General features: G+C 36.8%; 1 protein-coding gene and 2 non-coding genes across 10 annotated transcripts in view; all 3 read right to left on the bottom strand.

Annotated features, from left to right (window-relative positions):
* The window catches only part of CNOT1 (CCR4-NOT transcription complex subunit 1), an 83,784-nt gene that overhangs the window by 17,308 nt on the left and 48,062 nt on the right, over window positions 1-18,414 (bottom strand). For 2 of the 8 annotated variants that reach the window (XM_069552923.1, XM_069552919.1), the window contains exons 17-31: window positions 14,091-14,241; window positions 12,711-12,912; window positions 11,596-11,724; window positions 10,403-10,527; window positions 9,696-9,982; window positions 8,743-8,821; window positions 6,575-6,805; window positions 6,120-6,260; window positions 4,931-5,110; window positions 3,376-3,492; window positions 2,936-3,046; window positions 2,514-2,591; window positions 2,160-2,337; window positions 1,267-1,397; window positions 343-639 (exon numbers count right to left, since the gene is read on the bottom strand). In XM_069552923.1, the coding sequence (XP_069409024.1) occupies window positions 343-639; window positions 1,267-1,397; window positions 2,160-2,337; window positions 2,514-2,591; window positions 2,936-3,046; window positions 3,376-3,492; window positions 4,931-5,110; window positions 6,120-6,260; window positions 6,575-6,805; window positions 8,743-8,821; window positions 9,696-9,982; window positions 10,403-10,527; window positions 11,596-11,724; window positions 12,711-12,912; window positions 14,091-14,241 (2,437 nt within the window). Of the gene's footprint in view, window positions 1-342; window positions 640-1,266; window positions 1,398-2,159; window positions 2,338-2,513; window positions 2,592-2,935; window positions 3,047-3,375; window positions 3,493-4,930; window positions 5,111-6,119; window positions 6,261-6,574; window positions 6,806-8,742; window positions 8,822-9,695; window positions 9,983-10,402; window positions 10,528-11,580; window positions 11,728-12,710; window positions 12,913-14,090; window positions 14,242-18,414 lie in introns of all 8 variants that reach the window. The other 6 variants (XM_069552921.1, XM_069552917.1, XM_069552922.1 and 3 more) reach the window with 3 other exon arrangements.
* LOC138419840 (small nucleolar RNA SNORA46) lies at window positions 4,276-4,414 on the bottom strand. The gene has a single exon (XR_011249097.1). It is a non-coding gene; the product is annotated as a small nucleolar RNA SNORA46 (small nucleolar RNA).
* LOC138419841 (small nucleolar RNA SNORA50) lies at window positions 13,667-13,802 on the bottom strand. The gene has a single exon (XR_011249098.1). It is a non-coding gene; the product is annotated as a small nucleolar RNA SNORA50 (small nucleolar RNA).

Below are 18,414 nucleotides of genomic sequence, written 5' to 3' on the forward strand. Positions count from 1 at the left end.
CTGCATAGTCACTTTAAACTGTTTTGTACTGTCCTACTCCAAAGTGCTTTAAATCTAAATTCTTCATGGTAAACAGAATCAAGAGTGTTAACCTAGCCAGTTTTCAAAAAATCCTTCATTTCTTTAAACCAGTAAGTATCTGGAGTATCTACTATTTGCCAAACACCGCTGAGGATAAAATAAACAAAAATAACCACCACCTCATAGAACTGACAAATCTAAGAGGAAGACATCAAACACATATGGTGACTATTAGAGTACGTGGAATGCTCACTACATGAAAATGAGCTTTTTCAGATAAGCAATAATGAGTTTTATACTACAAGAAAATAGTAAACTTACACGAAGGGCTGAGGCAAAACTGTTTTTCAGGTTGGTTGATATACTCATGAGTAAAGGCTCCCTGCAAGTAATCATGGCCATTCCAGCTGTCAAGTTCCGCATCATGTGATGAGCTGCTATTCGCATTCGAGATTCCTCAGAATCCAGGGCAAAATCTTTCCTGACTATTTGCTCACAAGTAGTCATGGCAATCTTAATTGATCGATCCACCACCGGATGGACCAGCTCCTGGACGGCCCGTTCGATTGCTTGGCGCACACACTGCTTCAGCTGTGGATGGGCCTGAAACAAGGGAATCTAGGGAGGAAAAGGGAATTCAACAATTTGTTTAAATAAAACAACCAAATTTCTATCAGTAATCACACCCCTGTCTTTGAATTACTTCCAAGTTAACCATGAACTACCAATTTCTACTTTAAATAACGAAAAGCTCAGAAATCAGAAGCTGGGCTCCAAAGAGAGCACAATAGTCACTGTATCTTGTGATACATGATTACACATCAAGTTTAATGGGCAAACTGTTCATTACAAGATGCTTAAAGACACTACCCTGGTTAGTCAAAATTTGTGGCTTGAGTATTCCTAAAGAAAGTAACTTCTTTAGTACCAAGAGGAAATGCAAAAATAATCAAGAGAATAGAAAAAAAGGCTTTCTACAAAAACTATTATTTTCAAAATAGCAAGCATTTTATTTAAAAAATATTACATGAAATCTTTTGCTTTACTTGAAAGACTATTTACGGGTATTTACTGAAAGAAAAGACAGAAACTTAAAAAATATTCATGATGAACTTATACTACACATAGCAATTCTTACTCTCTGCAACAAAAGCCTACATACAACTTAGGAATCCAGATAAGGAAGTGAAAAAGGGAAGGGAAAGTTAACCAGTTGACCTTGTCACAAAGTAACAGTTTACTTACTGTTGGGTTTAGAGTAATGTGTGGTGCCAGGCCTGCGAGGGAATAGACATTGATGTCATGGTAACTGTACTGTGGCTGTGGTGGAACGGTGGCTGTACAGGTGGTACTGGTAGCTGGTGTTGTAGAAGTTGCTAAATGTAGAGAAAAAAATAAAAGCTAATGAAAGAAGCACACTTCCTGACTTTACTATGAAATCAGCAGGGCATCATGTGATTTTAATCTAACTAAACTGACTGAATGGGGGTGGAGGGGTGGCATTAGTCACATTTTCCCACCCTGAATTATCACAATCTGAACAAAGCATGTGAAACTCAGTCACTGGCCATGCACCTGGGCACAGGAATGAATTGAGGAGTCTTGCCACATTAGCTGGCCCAAACCATGTCCCATTATTCTATATATAATGTATATCAATTTTCAACCTATTCTGTTTCCTAGTTTTACCTGGGGATTCTTGAGGGCTGAGAAAAAAGAAAAGCTGGTTTATTCTAACCACACCTCCTAAAGCTCCCAGTCCTCTTAATGCAGGTTAAATAACCCACTCGCCTAATGGGTTGAGCCGATCTGGCCATCCCCAGATTTAAGGAATAACACAGGTCTTCATGCCAATGCACTTCTTTCTCTAAGACCTCAAACAAAGTTACAGTCTGGCTGAAGGAGAATATGAGGAACAACTGATTAATGATAATAGTTACAAATACCACAGACAGAATTACCAGACAGATACACTAAGACAATGCCTAGACATTACTAACATTTCCTTAAAAATTTAGAAGGCTCACCAGAAAGTACACAAAATTGCAACCCCCACATTACATAGAAAATTACAGTTTGCTATATGCATGCGAATGTACCACTGAAGAGAATGATAGAGGGTTAACTATCATACTTACTTGTGGTTGTGATAGGAGGGAGCTCCTCTGGCTGCTTGACATCTTTCTTTGGAGCAGAGAGTTGCTCATCTAAGTTCTTCAGGCGATCTTTATCCTTTAGGAGGTTTCCAGGTTTTAGCTCATTGATGTCTAATGCAAGATTCTTACAGAGGACCTCAATTTCAAACTTCAAGTTTAACTGTGTAATTCCAATATTCAATGAGAATATTAAAAATGAATATCCAGCTTCATAATAATAGACAGTATTCTCACCCATTTATCATAGTGCTCCCCCCACTAAATACCCTTTTTCCTGTAAATTTTAATAATGTAAAGGAAGACAGTGTTCCTAAGGATAAAGAGCAACAAACTTACCTTTAAGTCATGTTCCTGATGTAGCTCAGCTAATACATTCATAATAGCCATTGTCCAGGGGTTGGGTGGCCTAAAAACCTGAAGAAAACCATTATGTTAAGCTTGCTCCAAACTCACTCTTTAATATGTATTATCTAAAACAGTTAAGCACTCACACCCATGTGGCCATAATAAAATCCCTAGCCTTCCCACAAATCATATTTCAGAAAAACACCAAAACCCAAAGCCACCCATTAAAGTGAGTCCTGTATACTACTGAGCCTCTCAATTTGGAAATCCCAAGCTTCCCTGAGGAAAACTAACTGATCTAGCTCTACGTTGCTAAGAACTGAGGATACAGCCTCTTGACCTTGTGCCAAAACAAACGAACTCTCATTAGATGACTCAAATCAGTCTTCAATAAAATATTAAAATTTACTCACCACACTACGAATGCTAGATTCTAAGACTTTGGCAACAAAGGGCACTACATAGAGCAACTCTTGCTGTCCTTTAACATAAGCCTCTAGCAGCAAAGATTTTACATCCAAGTCCTAGAAAAACAAACACATTTTTTAAATGCTGGGAATATATTAGAAAATTCCTTATTCAACATCCCCAATTATACTCTGCCACACTCATCCCCAAAACTGGAATCAATAATTGACCCTCACCTTATGAAAAGCCAGGGGTAACAATCATACCTTTTGTTTATCTTGCTAAACATTGTTAAGGCCATGGGCATGCAATTAGGGATTCAAAACACGGGCCAAACCTTCACAGACACCCCGTCACAAAAGCCCCAAATAACGTCACGATTTTTAGGTAGAATATGCTGTATGAACATTCTCAAGTTTTACATGAGCCTTTGGTTAAAACTCACAGTGTGTAAGATGGGTTTATTTTTAGCTAGTGTAATCATTCCTAGCCAATGTCCCAAGTTCTTCAGCAAAGACCGATCGGAGAAATTGGCTGCAGCTTTATCAGAGGTCAGGAGTACCTGAAACAGTGTAGGATTAAAGAAGGCATGAAAATGAGCTTATAAAAAAAATTCTCAACTAAATGTTTAAGAATTCCATTATTCTACATTAAAAACAAGCCGTCAATACTGAGAACATGCCCCAATACTGTCCACGTTATCACTGCAATATTTTGTTGTGTTCAGTGACATTTTTACCTTCAAACGTCTTTACATTTAAAAAAAAGTAAAAAAATTTACAAAACTAAATTTTACAGAAGGTAAAAAATATAAAATACATCATATTGATGTGAAATACCACCACGTATCACGTATGGTCCCAGAGCAAAGTATTTTAAAACTGAAAATTTTAGCTAAGTTTGAAGCAGCGACCCAACTGCAAATCTATTTTGAAGAGCTAAATTCAATTCAAATAAAGACTACCGCTATGATTTTTAAGTCCTTCCCAGACAGCAGGCATACTAAGGAGTATAAGAAGACTGCAGTGCTCTGTTGTGATCTTTAGCATTATCTTTGGAAAACAACTGAGATTACTTTCTGGAATACACTGTAATATTGCTTACACACTTCGAGAAGACCTAATCCATTTCATCAATTCTCTACTTTTAACTTTCTTAAGGGAGACAGAACCAACACTCCAGTGTCTTGCATACACTCATACATTCATTTCCTACATAATACCTTTTATGGCTATTAGTTTAAATTTATACTTTTGTCTAAAAGAAAGAATCTTTTGATCCAAATCATGTGGAGATTTTCATATCCCAACAATCCCTGCTATCAAATGACAAAGGCTGAATTTAGTTATGTTCCTTAACTCCATACAGCAACAGCAGAATGGCACAAAGTCAGCTGTGCAATAGAAAGGAGCCAGGAATTCTTTTGCACTACAGCGTAACCAAGAATAGGGAAAATTCCTATTCACAGGTTTAAATATAGTGCTGGTTCCTAAGCCAATATCCCAAGTTATTCAGCCAAGAATGCTTTCAGCTATATGCTGGTTCACACTGTTTTCTTTAAAAATTATTCCTCCTAAAAAAATACTTAAGATATTATAGAACAAGCATTAGCCCATTAGGAAACGTTTGGCCTTAAAAGAAACTGAGAATCTTAAACGGCTATTTTACAACATTCAAGAATCTTGAGGTATCTGGCATTTAAGACATAAATGATGGTATGGTATAGAATGACGAAAATGAGTATGTCTGTAAGACTAAATTCTTCATGAAAACTTAGTTCTGTATTTGAAACAATGCCTAAAGCAACCTGCATAAATACTGTAACAAATACAACATACAGGAGAAAACAATATCCCCTAATTCCACCTGTGCAATCAAATATTTCCAAACTAAAAACAGTAGTAAAAAGAAATACAAAGGTCTGACAGAAAACAAAATTCTGTAAAGCAATTATCCTTCAATTAAAAAATAAATTAAAAAAGAAACACCAGAACACTTACTTTGATGTTTCTATAGGTCTCATTCAGAACCATCTTATTAAATTCAGGATTTTTCAGCGTGTCAAGGAAGTTAGAATACAGGCTGTGAAAGTTTGGCTCAATACTGACTCTCTTCATAACCAGGTATTGTGAAACCCAAGGCATAAATTCTTCCTTCACAGTTTCCTTTAGTTCTTCAACCTAGCCAACCATTACAACATAGGAAGTATTCAATTAAGAGGATAAAATACAGTTTTATGTTTCGTTTCTGTGAACACAACTACAGTGCATGGCTCCTTGCAAAATTAGATGCTAAAGCAACATGCTACATCTCCCCAATTTTACACAGTTGCTATCAAGTACAGTATATTCAAGTCCATGTAAGTATAGAGTCAATCATCTGGGTAATTATAACTGAAACATCTATGATCACTTTAAGCTTTAAAGCTGAAAAATATGTAGTCCTTCATCCCCATCTTACTTACTCTCCATTTTAACAAAAGAAGATAAATTACTAATCTACAACCTGTTATTAACAAACCTGATGCCAGAACTATGTTTTTCTACATTTCTATCTCTAGGAATTATTTGTAAAGTTTGAAACTCTTCTTCCAAAAACCATGCAAAATGCTTCAAAAATTTCCCCTAATCAATTATGGTGAGATTCTCAAAGACAGTACTTGCATTATAAATTACATTTCAAACCCTTTTCTTTAGGCTAATTAGTATTGATGAAAACAGACATTTCCAAGTATTATCTTAGCATATAATCTTGTAAGACAAGCATCAATTCTTTTCAAAAGCTGTTAATGATCTCTGGGAGGATATGAATTGGGACTACAAATACAAATGAAATTCCCATCATGAAATCATTTTCAAGCTTACTTCAAAAAGCCTGTAACTCACTGGAAAACAATACTATTTGGGACTTCCCTAGAAGTTCAGTGATTAAGAGGTTCGATCCCTGGTCAGGGAACTAAGATCTCACATGTCATGCCATGTGGCATAAATAAATAAAATCAGTGCTATTTAACATCTACAGAATCTACAACCACTAGTTGTATATCCAAGTTCCCTTCATTTTGATTCTATTATCTCCACCTTTAAAGATTAAAAAGGATAGAGAATATCAAATATGAGTCCCCCAATCCATCAAGAAAAACAACAGAGAACATTTGTAGTGATATATAAACTATTACTTCAGACTCACCTTTTGTGTCATATTTGACTGGGAGAGGTTGTTGAAGATAAAAGCAATTTTCTCCTGGATATTTTCTGGGGGCTCTACGATTCTCTCAGTTTGATCTGTGGCCACAAGCAATGTATCTATATTTGTTGTATTAATAGAAGGCTAAAGAAATAAAATACATAAAATTAACAAACTGAAATCCTTACTAGACAAATCCTAGGGGTGGGGTATTTACACAGATTCCTTTAGTATATAGAATACATATGGTATGTACAACTGTGCACTTGAAGTGCTGGCAAGAACATGTACTGAACTATTCATGGGGGCTGCATGTGGGAAATCGGGGTGGTAAAGGGAGAAATGCTGATCTTTCATGCTTTTTTAATAGGCATGTGTTATTTATAATAAAGTACATGCTCACTACTGGATATATGCAACGCAACAACAAATACAACAAAGAAAGTAGACCTACTTACTGGCACATCTTTCTTAAAGCTGACTCCAGTTGGCCTGGTGACTGTAACCGTTTTAGCAACAGTGGTGGTTGTTGAGGTGGTTACCATAGTGCTAACCTGGCCAGCAAGAGGAGCTTTTGCTGGAACCTGGGCCTGGGCCTGGGCTTGAGCCAATGCAATACTTCCAGGGGTTGTGATAGAGCCCTGCATTTTCACCGGAGGATCTCTAGATTGCTGTCCATACTCAATATACTATAGGGGTAGAGAGAGAAAAACACATTAAATAAGAATTCTTAACAGAAACTGAAATACTTGAATTAAACTCCCCTCACTTCTGAGAGACTGGAAATCATTTCAGAGCACTCTTCTGGTTTATCTATCTCCCTTATATCTTGCCCCATTCTGGTGCATATCCCCATATGTGTAATATGTAAGTGGATATCACAAACTTCTGAAGAAATAAAGCTAAAATGTTACTATGCTTAAGTATTTATAAGAGAACCAGTTAACAAAACAAGTTTTAAAAAGGTAGCCACAAATGCTTGCCTATAAATTTCCTTAAATTCCTTTACATAAGTAAACTTAAAGGTTCTAAAATTTATATAATAAACTGATTTCTATTGGATGCTAATGAAAAAAAACCACAGCCTAAAAAACACTGCAGTGTGAGTTCCCTCTCTATAAAGCTAATAGCACAAAACAAGAACAATTTATACCACCTAGCCAACTGAAGGGTAAGCAATGTTCTAGGATAAGTTTCATCCCTCTCCTCCACATTTCCCAGTCCAAAAAAATTCCTTCTCCCACACAAATTACAAGACTGACACAGCCTTCCTGATACTATTACCAACAGCTTGTTCCCAACCAAAAACTAGTACCTATGTATATATACCTAACTTTATTAAAAAAAGGAGACATTTTCAAGAAGGAAAAATACAGCCCTTTAAACTGAAATATAAAGAATGACTTCTCTCCTCTTCTCTGGGTAATAAATGTGTTAAAGTGGGAACTCAGGATCACTGTTAGTGTGATCATTTTCGTACCATCTCCCTTATTCTCCCTCTGTAGTCTTTCAAGGTCCCAGATCTGAATTTCATGCTCATCTGATTGTAGCAGCCTGTGACTTCCCATCCAAGCTTTTCAAACTCTTTCTTGTCTAGTTTTCAGTGCCATAATTTTGGCATAGCCCTCCAAAACCCCTCAATAGGCATGAATATACTCCTGCCTCCCATGCTATAGTTTCCGAGGCTAAACCATCATAAGGATACTCTGCACTCCTACAAACAAACCCAGTGGAATGAGGTAGAAAGTGCTGGATTAAACTACACTACAGAATTACAATCAGTTCAAATTCTGACCTGATTTCTTAAAATATGATCTTACAAAGGAGTTCATCTGCTTTGTACTGAAAAAAATAAAATAAAGTTAACAGAGATTAATCAGCTCTCTTTTCTTTTTCTCTGTAAGCTGACTTTGACCAAAGGTAAGATGAAAGTGTGAATATTTAGTAATCATGTAAAATCAACCATTAAAGAAATATTTACAAATTTCAAGAATAGTCACATAACATGGTTTAAAATATTCTCTAGGTCCATTTCCTTACAGACTGTCTCCTTTTTAACCGCGAAGGAATCTAAACAAATAGTTTAAGAAGGTTGTATTTTCAAGAAACACTGATCTAAAAACTTTTATAGGCAACAGGTTTGGGGAATTTCCTGGCGGTCCAGTGGTTAGGGCTGGGCGCTTTCACTGTCATGGGCCAGGTTCAATCCCTAGTCAGGGAACTAAGATCCCACAAGCCACACAGAGCAGCCCCCCAAAACCAAACCAAAACAAACAAAAAACGCAAACAACAACAGAAACAAATAGCTCTAAATTAACATCTAAATCAGAGGAACAACTTATATTTTTAGACTCAGGCAGGGATTCTTGGTTAGCAGTGAAAGATTTCTACTCCTTGATATAATTATTAGGCTAAAAGAACTAGCAAAAGCCTTTTATCAAATCAAGCAAAACCACTGCTCACAAAATATAAAATTCCTATTTTTTCAGGGTTAAATTACAAAACAAGAAACAAATAATATATATACCTATGTCAGAAAAATCATTAGGCAATCTTAATGCCATTGCAATAAATCCAAATTAAAACAGATAAACCCTTCAATTACTTAGGTGCTGAAGATACTTACCTCCTGTAAATGATGTGGAAATTGCATAAAGTGACTGATCGAAGCCAAGTGCTGACAATACTGGGGATAGTCCTTCAATCTGTCAACAAAAACAATTTATTCATTTACCATTTCATGTAAGAACAGAGGCAATACAATTTCAAATTTTTCAAAAGCTAATCTAGGCCATTTCTCCCATTTCTACCTTTGAAATACCTTATTTGAAGAGAATGCCAAAAGGAAGAACAAAGAAGAGAGGGAAAATGTGAACTTCACCCTTTCTGTATCAAAAAAACCTTGTATTTTAAAGGATTTGTTTTACTTAAGATAACGAGCCACTAAAACTACTATCTTTCCAGCTAGCTGAATTCCAAATGTTCATGAACAGGTGAAGAGAAAACCAGCTTGCTAATGAACCCATACAATAGAATACTATTCTGCAATAAAAAGAAACTGAAACATGCAGTAACATAGGTAAATCTTGGAAGCATCTGCTCAATGTAAGAAGTCAAACTCATATATATTGTGTAGGACTCCATTTAGATAATACTCTGGAAAACCCGGACAAATCCAATCAGGGATTGCCAGAGGTTAGATGTGTGAGAAAGTTAACTACAAAGGGGAAATAAGGAACTTCTTGAGGGTGACGAAAATATTCAGTATTTTGACTGTGGTGGTAGTGGTGGTGGTTACATGACTGTTTGAATTTCAAAGACCTATTAACCTAAAATACTGACTTTCACATATTATAAAGTATAGTTCAGTAAACAAACCAAAAAAACCTGCTATTTTATATTTTTCCAACCACTTATTTGGTAAATACAACGAACTGTTTTCACTTCTTCCTTTTACTTCATACAGTCATTAAGGTTACTTAATACACATATAAGGCATAGAAGAATTAGCTGAAAAGCAAGCTACTGTTTCTTCTTTCATTAAAAGAGAGAACCTTCACAGAAAACCTATCCACTCACCTATTTTTAAATCTATCTAGTGCAGCAATCCCAAAATAATACATTTTGGATCCAAAAGGCTTGCGTAAGGCTTCAAGAACGTATCGTAGGGCCAAACCTAATGCCATGTAAGTGACCAGTCCTTTTTCGATTATCCCACCAAACAGGCAAGCTGTTATATGTAACTCTTTATCAGGATATTGGGGGAAGAACCGATATTCTTCGAACAAGTTCCTCAGCATACAGTTAAATACTTCTCGTTCCCTCTTTATGGTAGAATCTTTAAATCTCTGTAGCATTTCTAATACCTGGAAAAAGCAAGACAAAAATCATATATACACAAAGGAAACCATTATTAAGAAAGTGAAGTGAAAGTTGCTGGGTCATGTCCAACTCTCTGTAACCCCATGGACTATATATAGTCCGTGGTATTCTCCAGGTCAGAATACTGGAGTGAGTAGCCTTTCCCTTCTCCAGGGGATCTTTCCAACCCAGGAATCAAACCTGGGTCTCCTGCACTGCAGGCAGATTCTTTACCAGCTGAGCTACCAGGGAATGCACTCCTCAAATATTCTTAATTGATAAGCAGAATATTTAACAATAAACTGAGCTTGAGATAAATATTAAAGAGACGTATCAAAACACTAGGTGTTCTATTTCACTTTGAAAGAGGCATTTATTTAAGATTTACCTAAATCATAAAGAATTATATCATTCTAGACACTCACCTCATCAACAGACATGGTTGGATGTGGTGGGTGATTATATATTCTCTGGAAATAGCTGTTTGCTTCATCATCTATCTCTTTACTAAAGTGCTGATTTGCCTCTGGCCACACCTGAGACAAGTCCGCTGTTAAAAACAGAAAAGCAAACAGTGGGCATTTAGGCTCTTCCTTTACTCCCCCACATTAAGCACACAGAGCCAGAGAGACTAATGTAGTTTGAATTTTAAGAAGGGAAAAAAAAAACCTAAAATGACGTGTTAAAGGGGTCAAGTTTCAATATTCAACTGCTCTAAGGACACAAGAGATTTTAACAAAACTGCTTTACAATCACAGTTCTATCTCAGTACTTTATATAGGGACTTTTCACACCATGAAAGTTCACTGGTTCAAATTTATAATGCACTTACCCTCAATACAACCTCATTCAAGGTTACTTTATCACCTCTTACATGTAAGAATTACCAATGCATATGCATGACACATTGATAGAAACACAAAGCATGCTACAAAACAACATTCAGACAAGCCTTTCACACTAACATTTTCAGTTTGTATACTTTCAAACCTTGGATAATGAATATTCAGTCCCAATGACAAGGACATTTATAAGTCAATGATATGTATGTATTTACAAAGAAGACTCCTATGACTTTTAAATACCTTACTAAAGGAGATTAAAAGTTTAAAATCTGCTTTTTAAACATATATGGCAATAATTATGTGTACTTACATATCATAAAGTTATAACATTAAAGTATAGTTATTTACTTTATAAATTGGCAAAACTGAAACAGAAATCTGAGATTTTCCTGGCTGCTCTTGATTTGTTTAAAAAACAAAAAAGGTTTGTATACATAGATTTAAACTACTGAGTCTTTTTTCTTTACTTTGCTCCTCACTCTTAGGATAACACCTTGAAGAATGCTACCTCTTAACTGTCACCTTGTTCTGACAATCCAGGATGAAAGGTGGAATAATACCTCAAATTTTTGTTTTAAAAATTTAAATTCATGATACTCCCGCCGATCTAGGAGGCATATCAACACAATGGCCTTATAACAACATATTAAGACAAAGTCAATGTTCTTATCCATATATCTCTGGGGACAATAAATTGGACATGTAAGTTATATATGTATCAGTCACACTTCACAATCACAGACAACACTACCACTTACAAGGTTTCATCTTACTCTGCTGGAATGTAGGCTGGTTCAGTCCAGAGGTGCCCAGTTTCCTCTGTACAAAAGGATCGCTATTCACTGCAGGGAGTCCAAGAGCCCCAGTTCCTATACCAGTCAGGCTGCCTGTGCCAAGACCACCTACTAGAGAGAACGAAGGCAGCCAAAAGTCTTATCATTACTCATCTTCTTGACTTTATCAAAGACACAAATTCTTAATTAAAAAGTCATGGTCTTTTGTTAACTCAGTTGCAACTAGGTTACAGAGTTATTACACTGCAGTGAGTCCAAGAGCCCCAGTTTCTATACCAGTCAGGCTGCCATGGAATTCTCCAGGCCAGAAAATTGGAGTGGGTAGCCTGTCCCTTCTCCAGGCGATCTTCCCAACCTAGGGATCGAACCCAGGTCTCCTACATTGCAGGCAGGTTCTTTACCAGCTGAGCCACCAGGAAAGCCCAAGAATACTGGAGTGGGTAGCCTATCCCTTTTCCCGTGGATCTTCCTGACCCAGGAATCAAACCGGGGTCTCCTGCACTGCAGACAGATTCTTTACCAACTGAGCTATCAGGGAAGCCCAAGTTATTACAACATTTCACTAATTAGGTTTTAGTACTCTAAACTTATACTGTGGCAATAAAAGGTGCAAACAGCTTAGGAGAAACATGCCAGTACTATGGAGGAAAATGTAAACTGTACTTCCACGTTAAGTTAAAAGCCAAAATATGTGGGAAAGTTCTACTGATTTCCTATCATTTTCAAGGTAGGTGCAAAAAGGCAGGACATATACCTGAATCTGATATATGAATTTATAAAGCTGTGAGTTTTGATCTAAGCCCAAGTTCTTTAGAACGTGATTAACAAACTTGTTACTGTTTACAGTATCATGTGGTAATAGAATCCTTACTGAATAACTCATCTAAAAAATTTATAAGTATAAATATCCTCATTACAATTTGACTAAATTAATGTAATAATGTTTTTCTCTTCCCAGCTCTGGATGTAAAAACAACTTTCACAATTTAGTTTAAGCACTTTTCCTTTATCACAGTGACTCAGAACACTTTATATACACTAAGGCACAATGATGCTTACAAATAATCTGTACCCCTACCCACCACTCCTCTTACCTGGAAGCTGTGATGAAAGTCCTCCAATACCACTGAATGCAGTTGTCTGATTTGGGGTTGAAAGGGGTGGAAATGCTTTTGCTGGTGACTGTGGGGTACTGAATGCAGAACCCAAATTTGGAGGAAAGCCCTGCATACTCTGGGTGTGAGGGGCAGCTGAACCACCTATACTAAGAGATGCCATTCCAGCAAGAGGGTCAATCTAAAGAAAAACATTATAAAAACGTATTAAACACACTTCAAGCAAAGGCAGATAAATGACACAGGTAAAGCAATCTTTAGCAATAGCTCTTCAAATGCTTAATAAACTGCAAAACATGATGATGCTTAATCCCCAAATCAAGTGTACCAGTCATTTTTCTTAATATATCACAACTATATCACACAATCTGTGATATAGCAGGTTTAAAGAGTCCCTGCCAAAGAACCAGAGCCACAATATAAGGGCTATACAACTTCAAAAGTAACATTTCAGATGAAGTTCTCTGAGGCTGTACTACTAAATATTTAGTAGTGACATGGGGCAATCCTTATAATTTCCAATAGGCCCCTTTATTATAAACAAATCTCAATTAAACTAACTTTTAATACAACAAAAGCATTAGAAATTAGAAATCTAGTCAAAACAAATCTTGTCAAACTTTGAGAATCTTGGGGTTGGAGGAGATCAGCTCTAATTTAAAAAACAAAAAACAAGGTATACTATTCATACCAAAAGATTTTATAAAATATCTAATAACTACACTTCCAAACTTCTTAGTTTGTGACATTATTTCAGACTTCTGTGACTATAGAAAATAATATATGATATGCCTTTTATAAAGTGGTCACTGAAGTGGTTCCCTAAATGCTCTTTTTTAAAATAAACCCCAACCTGCCATTCAATGCAGCTGAAAATAGAAGCGGAATATGTTGCTCCCAGAGAGAAGGGGGTGGTTGGTGTCAGGGAGTAACTTAAATGTACCTTGTTTTTAAAAGAGCAGTTCAGTTGAGAGCTGAAGAGCCCCAGTTATAACAAGTCCTTATGCTCTAGCACTGTTGCTTGGCCCGTGAAGCTACAAACAAGACACATCAGGTTCAAAGGCAGTGCTTATTTCTCAAGTCTGTTATTCTTATTTTAAAAAGAAGCCCTCACCATATACCTAACTAAGTTGTTTTGTATCTTTCCTCTCATAGTCTGTTTAATGATTCAAATCTATTCTCAACCACAATGCCTATTTACAGATCTCCTTTAAGTGGATACTAGACATGCAGTTATCTAAAATGTAATAAATTCAGACAAAAATCTCCTTTGAGTAGAATATTAATGATGATGCAGAAGTTTATTCTATTTCAAATCTATGACCAAATGGAAAGGTACCAAATGTAGTGCTCATTTACCTGAACGGGAGAAATGGCGTCCAAGCTGCTAGCACTAGGAGGGCGTCCTTTTGGCATAACTCCCGGTGGTGGTTGCCTGGCCTTGTTCATAACGTTACTGCAATTGGCCACCATGGTGAGGATGGTTTCTGATAACTCCTGAGAAACACTCCTGAAGAGACACGAAAAATGAAAAATATTAATTATTCCCTAGAACACCTAAACAAACAAATCTGGATTTCTAATAAATAGAAAACTTGCTGGAACCTATGGCTCAGTTTCCACCATAACCCATGTCTCTGCATCTGTCATTAATCACCAGGATTTTCTGAGCACTGCCTTTCTTGTGAAAATATTTCTTAATACCTCTGAAATTAACCAGGTTTGGGTACAGTGCTGCCCATATGTTTTGAAATACCGCTCTAAGAAACATTCCATATCCTCAACTACTTCATCAAAAATTATGCACAAAAGTGGACATTATCAAAGAAAACAGATAAACAATCTTTAAAAATGCCATACACGTATTCAGTAACTGTATTAGGCAAGCATGTAAAAAACTGACTTCTAAAATGTGAAATAGGCTATATGTTTGACAGGAAAATCCACCTTCCTATCACAGAGAGATACTGTTTCCTAAAACTGTGGAACCACTTGCACTCATAAATGCTATGCAAACTTCCTACTGTCTTAGATCTTACCCTCTAAATTCTTAATCATACTGTTGACTCTAAAAAGTAAAAGCAGTCACTCAGACAAGAAAGTTGTTTCTGAGGGGAGGGAGAGGACAGATTAGGATATTAAAAGTACCAAATAAAACTCTATATTAAACAGTTCAGAGAATTCTCTGGAGGACCACTGGTTAAGACTCTGAGCTTCCACTTCAGTGGGTACAGGTTCAATCCCTGGTCGGGGAACTAACATCTCACATGCCATGAGGCACAGCCAAAACAAACAAATTTTTTTTCAGATAAGCACAAAACTATGGGGAAATAGACCAACTGCCTCTGGTTATAATAAATGGAAAAATTGCTATGGAGAAAAATTTTACAGCACCTAACAAAACTGCATATGCCATTTCCCTTTAACCTAACAATTCCACTTCTAGTGGGCCCGAAAATACAATGGCAAAGACGATGGATGCAAAATGCTATTCATTAGAACACTATTCGTGATAGATAGTGAAAACAAACTGAACATTCACAAATAGGTACTAGTTCACTAAGGCACAAAACATCTATTTAGTAGAGTGCTGCTGCTACTGCTGCCAAGTCACTTCAGTTGTGTCTGACCCTGTGCGACCCCATAGACAGCAGCCCACCAGGCTCCCCCATCCCTGGGATTCTCCAGGCAAGAACACTGGAGTGGGTTGCCATTTCCTTCTCCAATGCATGAAAATGAAAAGTCAAAGTGAAGTCACTCAGTCGTGTCCAACTCTTGGCAACCCCATGGACTGCAGCCCACCAGGCTCCTCTGTCCATGGGATTTTCCAGGCAAGAGTACTGGAGTGGAGTGCCATCGCCTTCTCCAAAAAAAAAACACAAACCCTTTAAATTAAAAGGAAAACTGTTTTAAAGATATCTATGCCATGCCCTGGGTTAATGGCTACAAGTAATAGATAATAATTATCATATTGTATTCAACACAAAACACCTTAAATTGTAAGCCACACCATTATTTTTACATGCTCTACAAAATTAACTGGGTTAATTCTAATTGTAAGAGGTCACCAATGAGATGAATTATCATTTCAAAGATGTTACAGTATTAAAACTGTGTATCTTGTGATTGATAAAAATGGTTAATTGAAATATTATTCCTTGCTATTTCAGAACTTGCCATAGCTGACAAAATTCCAAACTTAAGAGACCAGAGTAGTAGAAGGAACTCCCATAAATGCGTCACTCACCAATTAGCCTCATTTTACCCTATTTATTTATTATTTTTTCTATAATATCCACTTCTCTCCAAAACATTTTAGATTAGATACATCACATGTCTTTTATCCCTAAATACTTTAAAGCCTGTTTTCTAAGAACAAGGGCATTTTCTTACATAACCTTGTAAAACAACAATCATGAAATCCAACACAATCTGGGTAAGGATAAAATAGGCCAGATTGAAATTACATCAATTATTCCCAGAATGTCCTCAACGCTCCTTTTTACCCCCTGGATCAGAATCCACTGCACTGAGTTGTCACATCTCTTTTGCTTCTTTAAACTGTCAAGAATTTATCAACTTTTATTTCTCTTTCTTAAACTTGATTTTTTTAAAAAACGTAGAAGCCAGTTTTTTGTTTTTATGCAGTGTCCCTTGATTGTGTTTGTCTGCTACTTTGTATTTTGCATGTACTGACAGCGAGATTACCACATAACTTACACAATGTTCTTCTCAACGGCTTTTTATCATGAGGCATGTGTAGAATGGAGCTGGTGACCCCCTGACCAATAAATTAATGTCGTAAATGTCAGATCCAGAGTTCTCTACTGAAATGTTACTGGTTTTCCCCTTTGAGAATCACACAGGTATTCACTTTACTATGCTTCAGAAGTTACAAAAAAGAATATATAGGACAGAACAAAAGGGAGGATGGCGGAGTAAAGACCTCTAAATATTCTCTCCTCCATAAAACCAACTACAACACTAAAAACTAGCCAAAAAAAGGTAGGAGTTAATTTTTCCAGAACTCTAGAAATGAACCAAAAGGCTTTAAAACAGTCAAGGGAAGGAATTCCCTGTCAGTCCAGGAGTTAAGATTTCTTGCTTTCATTTCACTGCTGGAGCCAGGGATCAATCCCAGGTAGAGCAGCAAAGAGTGGCCAAGAAAAAAAAAAAAAAACATGAGGGGAATTTTTCTTCCAGAAAGATGATTACTTCTTGGTAACAACAGCAAGCTTTATGACATCTTAATTTGCCCAACTCTGACACTTCACTCAAAATTAAAACACAATCACAGTGAAAACCAGCAAGCAACCTGACAACCACCAGATCAAGAGGGTTCAGAACTGGGCTGAAACATCTTTAAAGTTTATTCTCAGAGAAAAGTGAGGTCGCTCAGTCACGTCCGACTCTTTGCGACCCCATGGACTGTAGCCCACCAGGCTCTGCTGTCCATGGGATTCTCCAGGCAAGAATACTGGAGTGGGTTGACATTTATAATCATTATTTCACCTATCTGAGGATTCCCTGTGAGACCACAATGGCCGAGTTGTCTATACTGGACACCTAAGAACTGACTCAGGGCAAATAAACTCTTTCCCATGGTTATCTGCAGAAAACATTTTAAAGGTTATTGTTTTAACTTCCTGAATGCCTAAGGTGTAGAAGATAACAGCCTGACCAAACAACAGGCTAACGAAAGTTTAAAAGGAAAACTTCAGATGATTCCCATGGGTGGAAATCTGAAAAGCTCTCCCATTTCCCCAGGAATCTAGAAGGCATGATGGTGTGTGTGTAGGGTTGTGCTAGCATCTAAAGCTGTGCCCCTGCCGTGAAAGACCTAAGAAGGCCCAAGTTCTTAGGTTCAAGCCCAAGTTCACTTCAAGCCAACCTTCAGGTTCTGACTAAGAAGCAAGTGAATACCAAAGTGGACTTGTCAAGAGACCAACTTAGGGTTAAAGATGTACCTGGACATAGCACACAATCACAGGGTAAAGAATAGCTTACTGATTCCAGAGTTTAGTTTAACAAAACCTCCAATCTTAGCTAACAACAAAGCTTATCCAGAGATATCAGTGACCAAGGAGGACAAAGAATATAGATATTACTGAATTCGTTCAGAAAAGAACATTAACAAAAACAAAAAATCCTTGAGTGGGTTTTCGAGAATTGTGATTTTGAGAATTGCCATATTAAACTTTCCAGCTTTCAACCACAAATAAGACATGCAGCACACACACATATAACCAAACTAACTAGAAACAGAAGATAAGGTAACTCCTTTCAATGTGAAACATAACTATAAAACCCATAACTAACATTATAGCTAATGGTCAAACACTGGATACTTTCCTCCTAAATCAGCAACAAGATAAGGCTGTCTGTTCTCACGTCTATTCAACTTTAGACTGGAGGTTCAAACAAGAACAATTAGACCAAAAAAAAAAAAAAAACCACCTCTCTCTTCAGATACCATGACTTGTATCAAATATCCAGCAAAAAGCATGATTAAAGAAATGCAAACATCACTGAAAGAAATTAGAGAAAGCTAAAGAAATGGGAAGATATCCTAGATGTGTTAATTGGAAGACTTAATACTATTAAAATGGCACTATCCCCCAAGGTGATCTAAAGATTCAATGTAATCCTTATCAAAATCCCACTGGGCTATGTAATTTCTCTG

Source organism: Ovis canadensis, chromosome 14, assembly GCF_042477335.2.
Source record: "Ovis canadensis isolate MfBH-ARS-UI-01 breed Bighorn chromosome 14, ARS-UI_OviCan_v2, whole genome shotgun sequence".
Classification (NCBI taxonomy): Eukaryota; Metazoa; Chordata; class Mammalia; order Artiodactyla; family Bovidae; genus Ovis; species Ovis canadensis.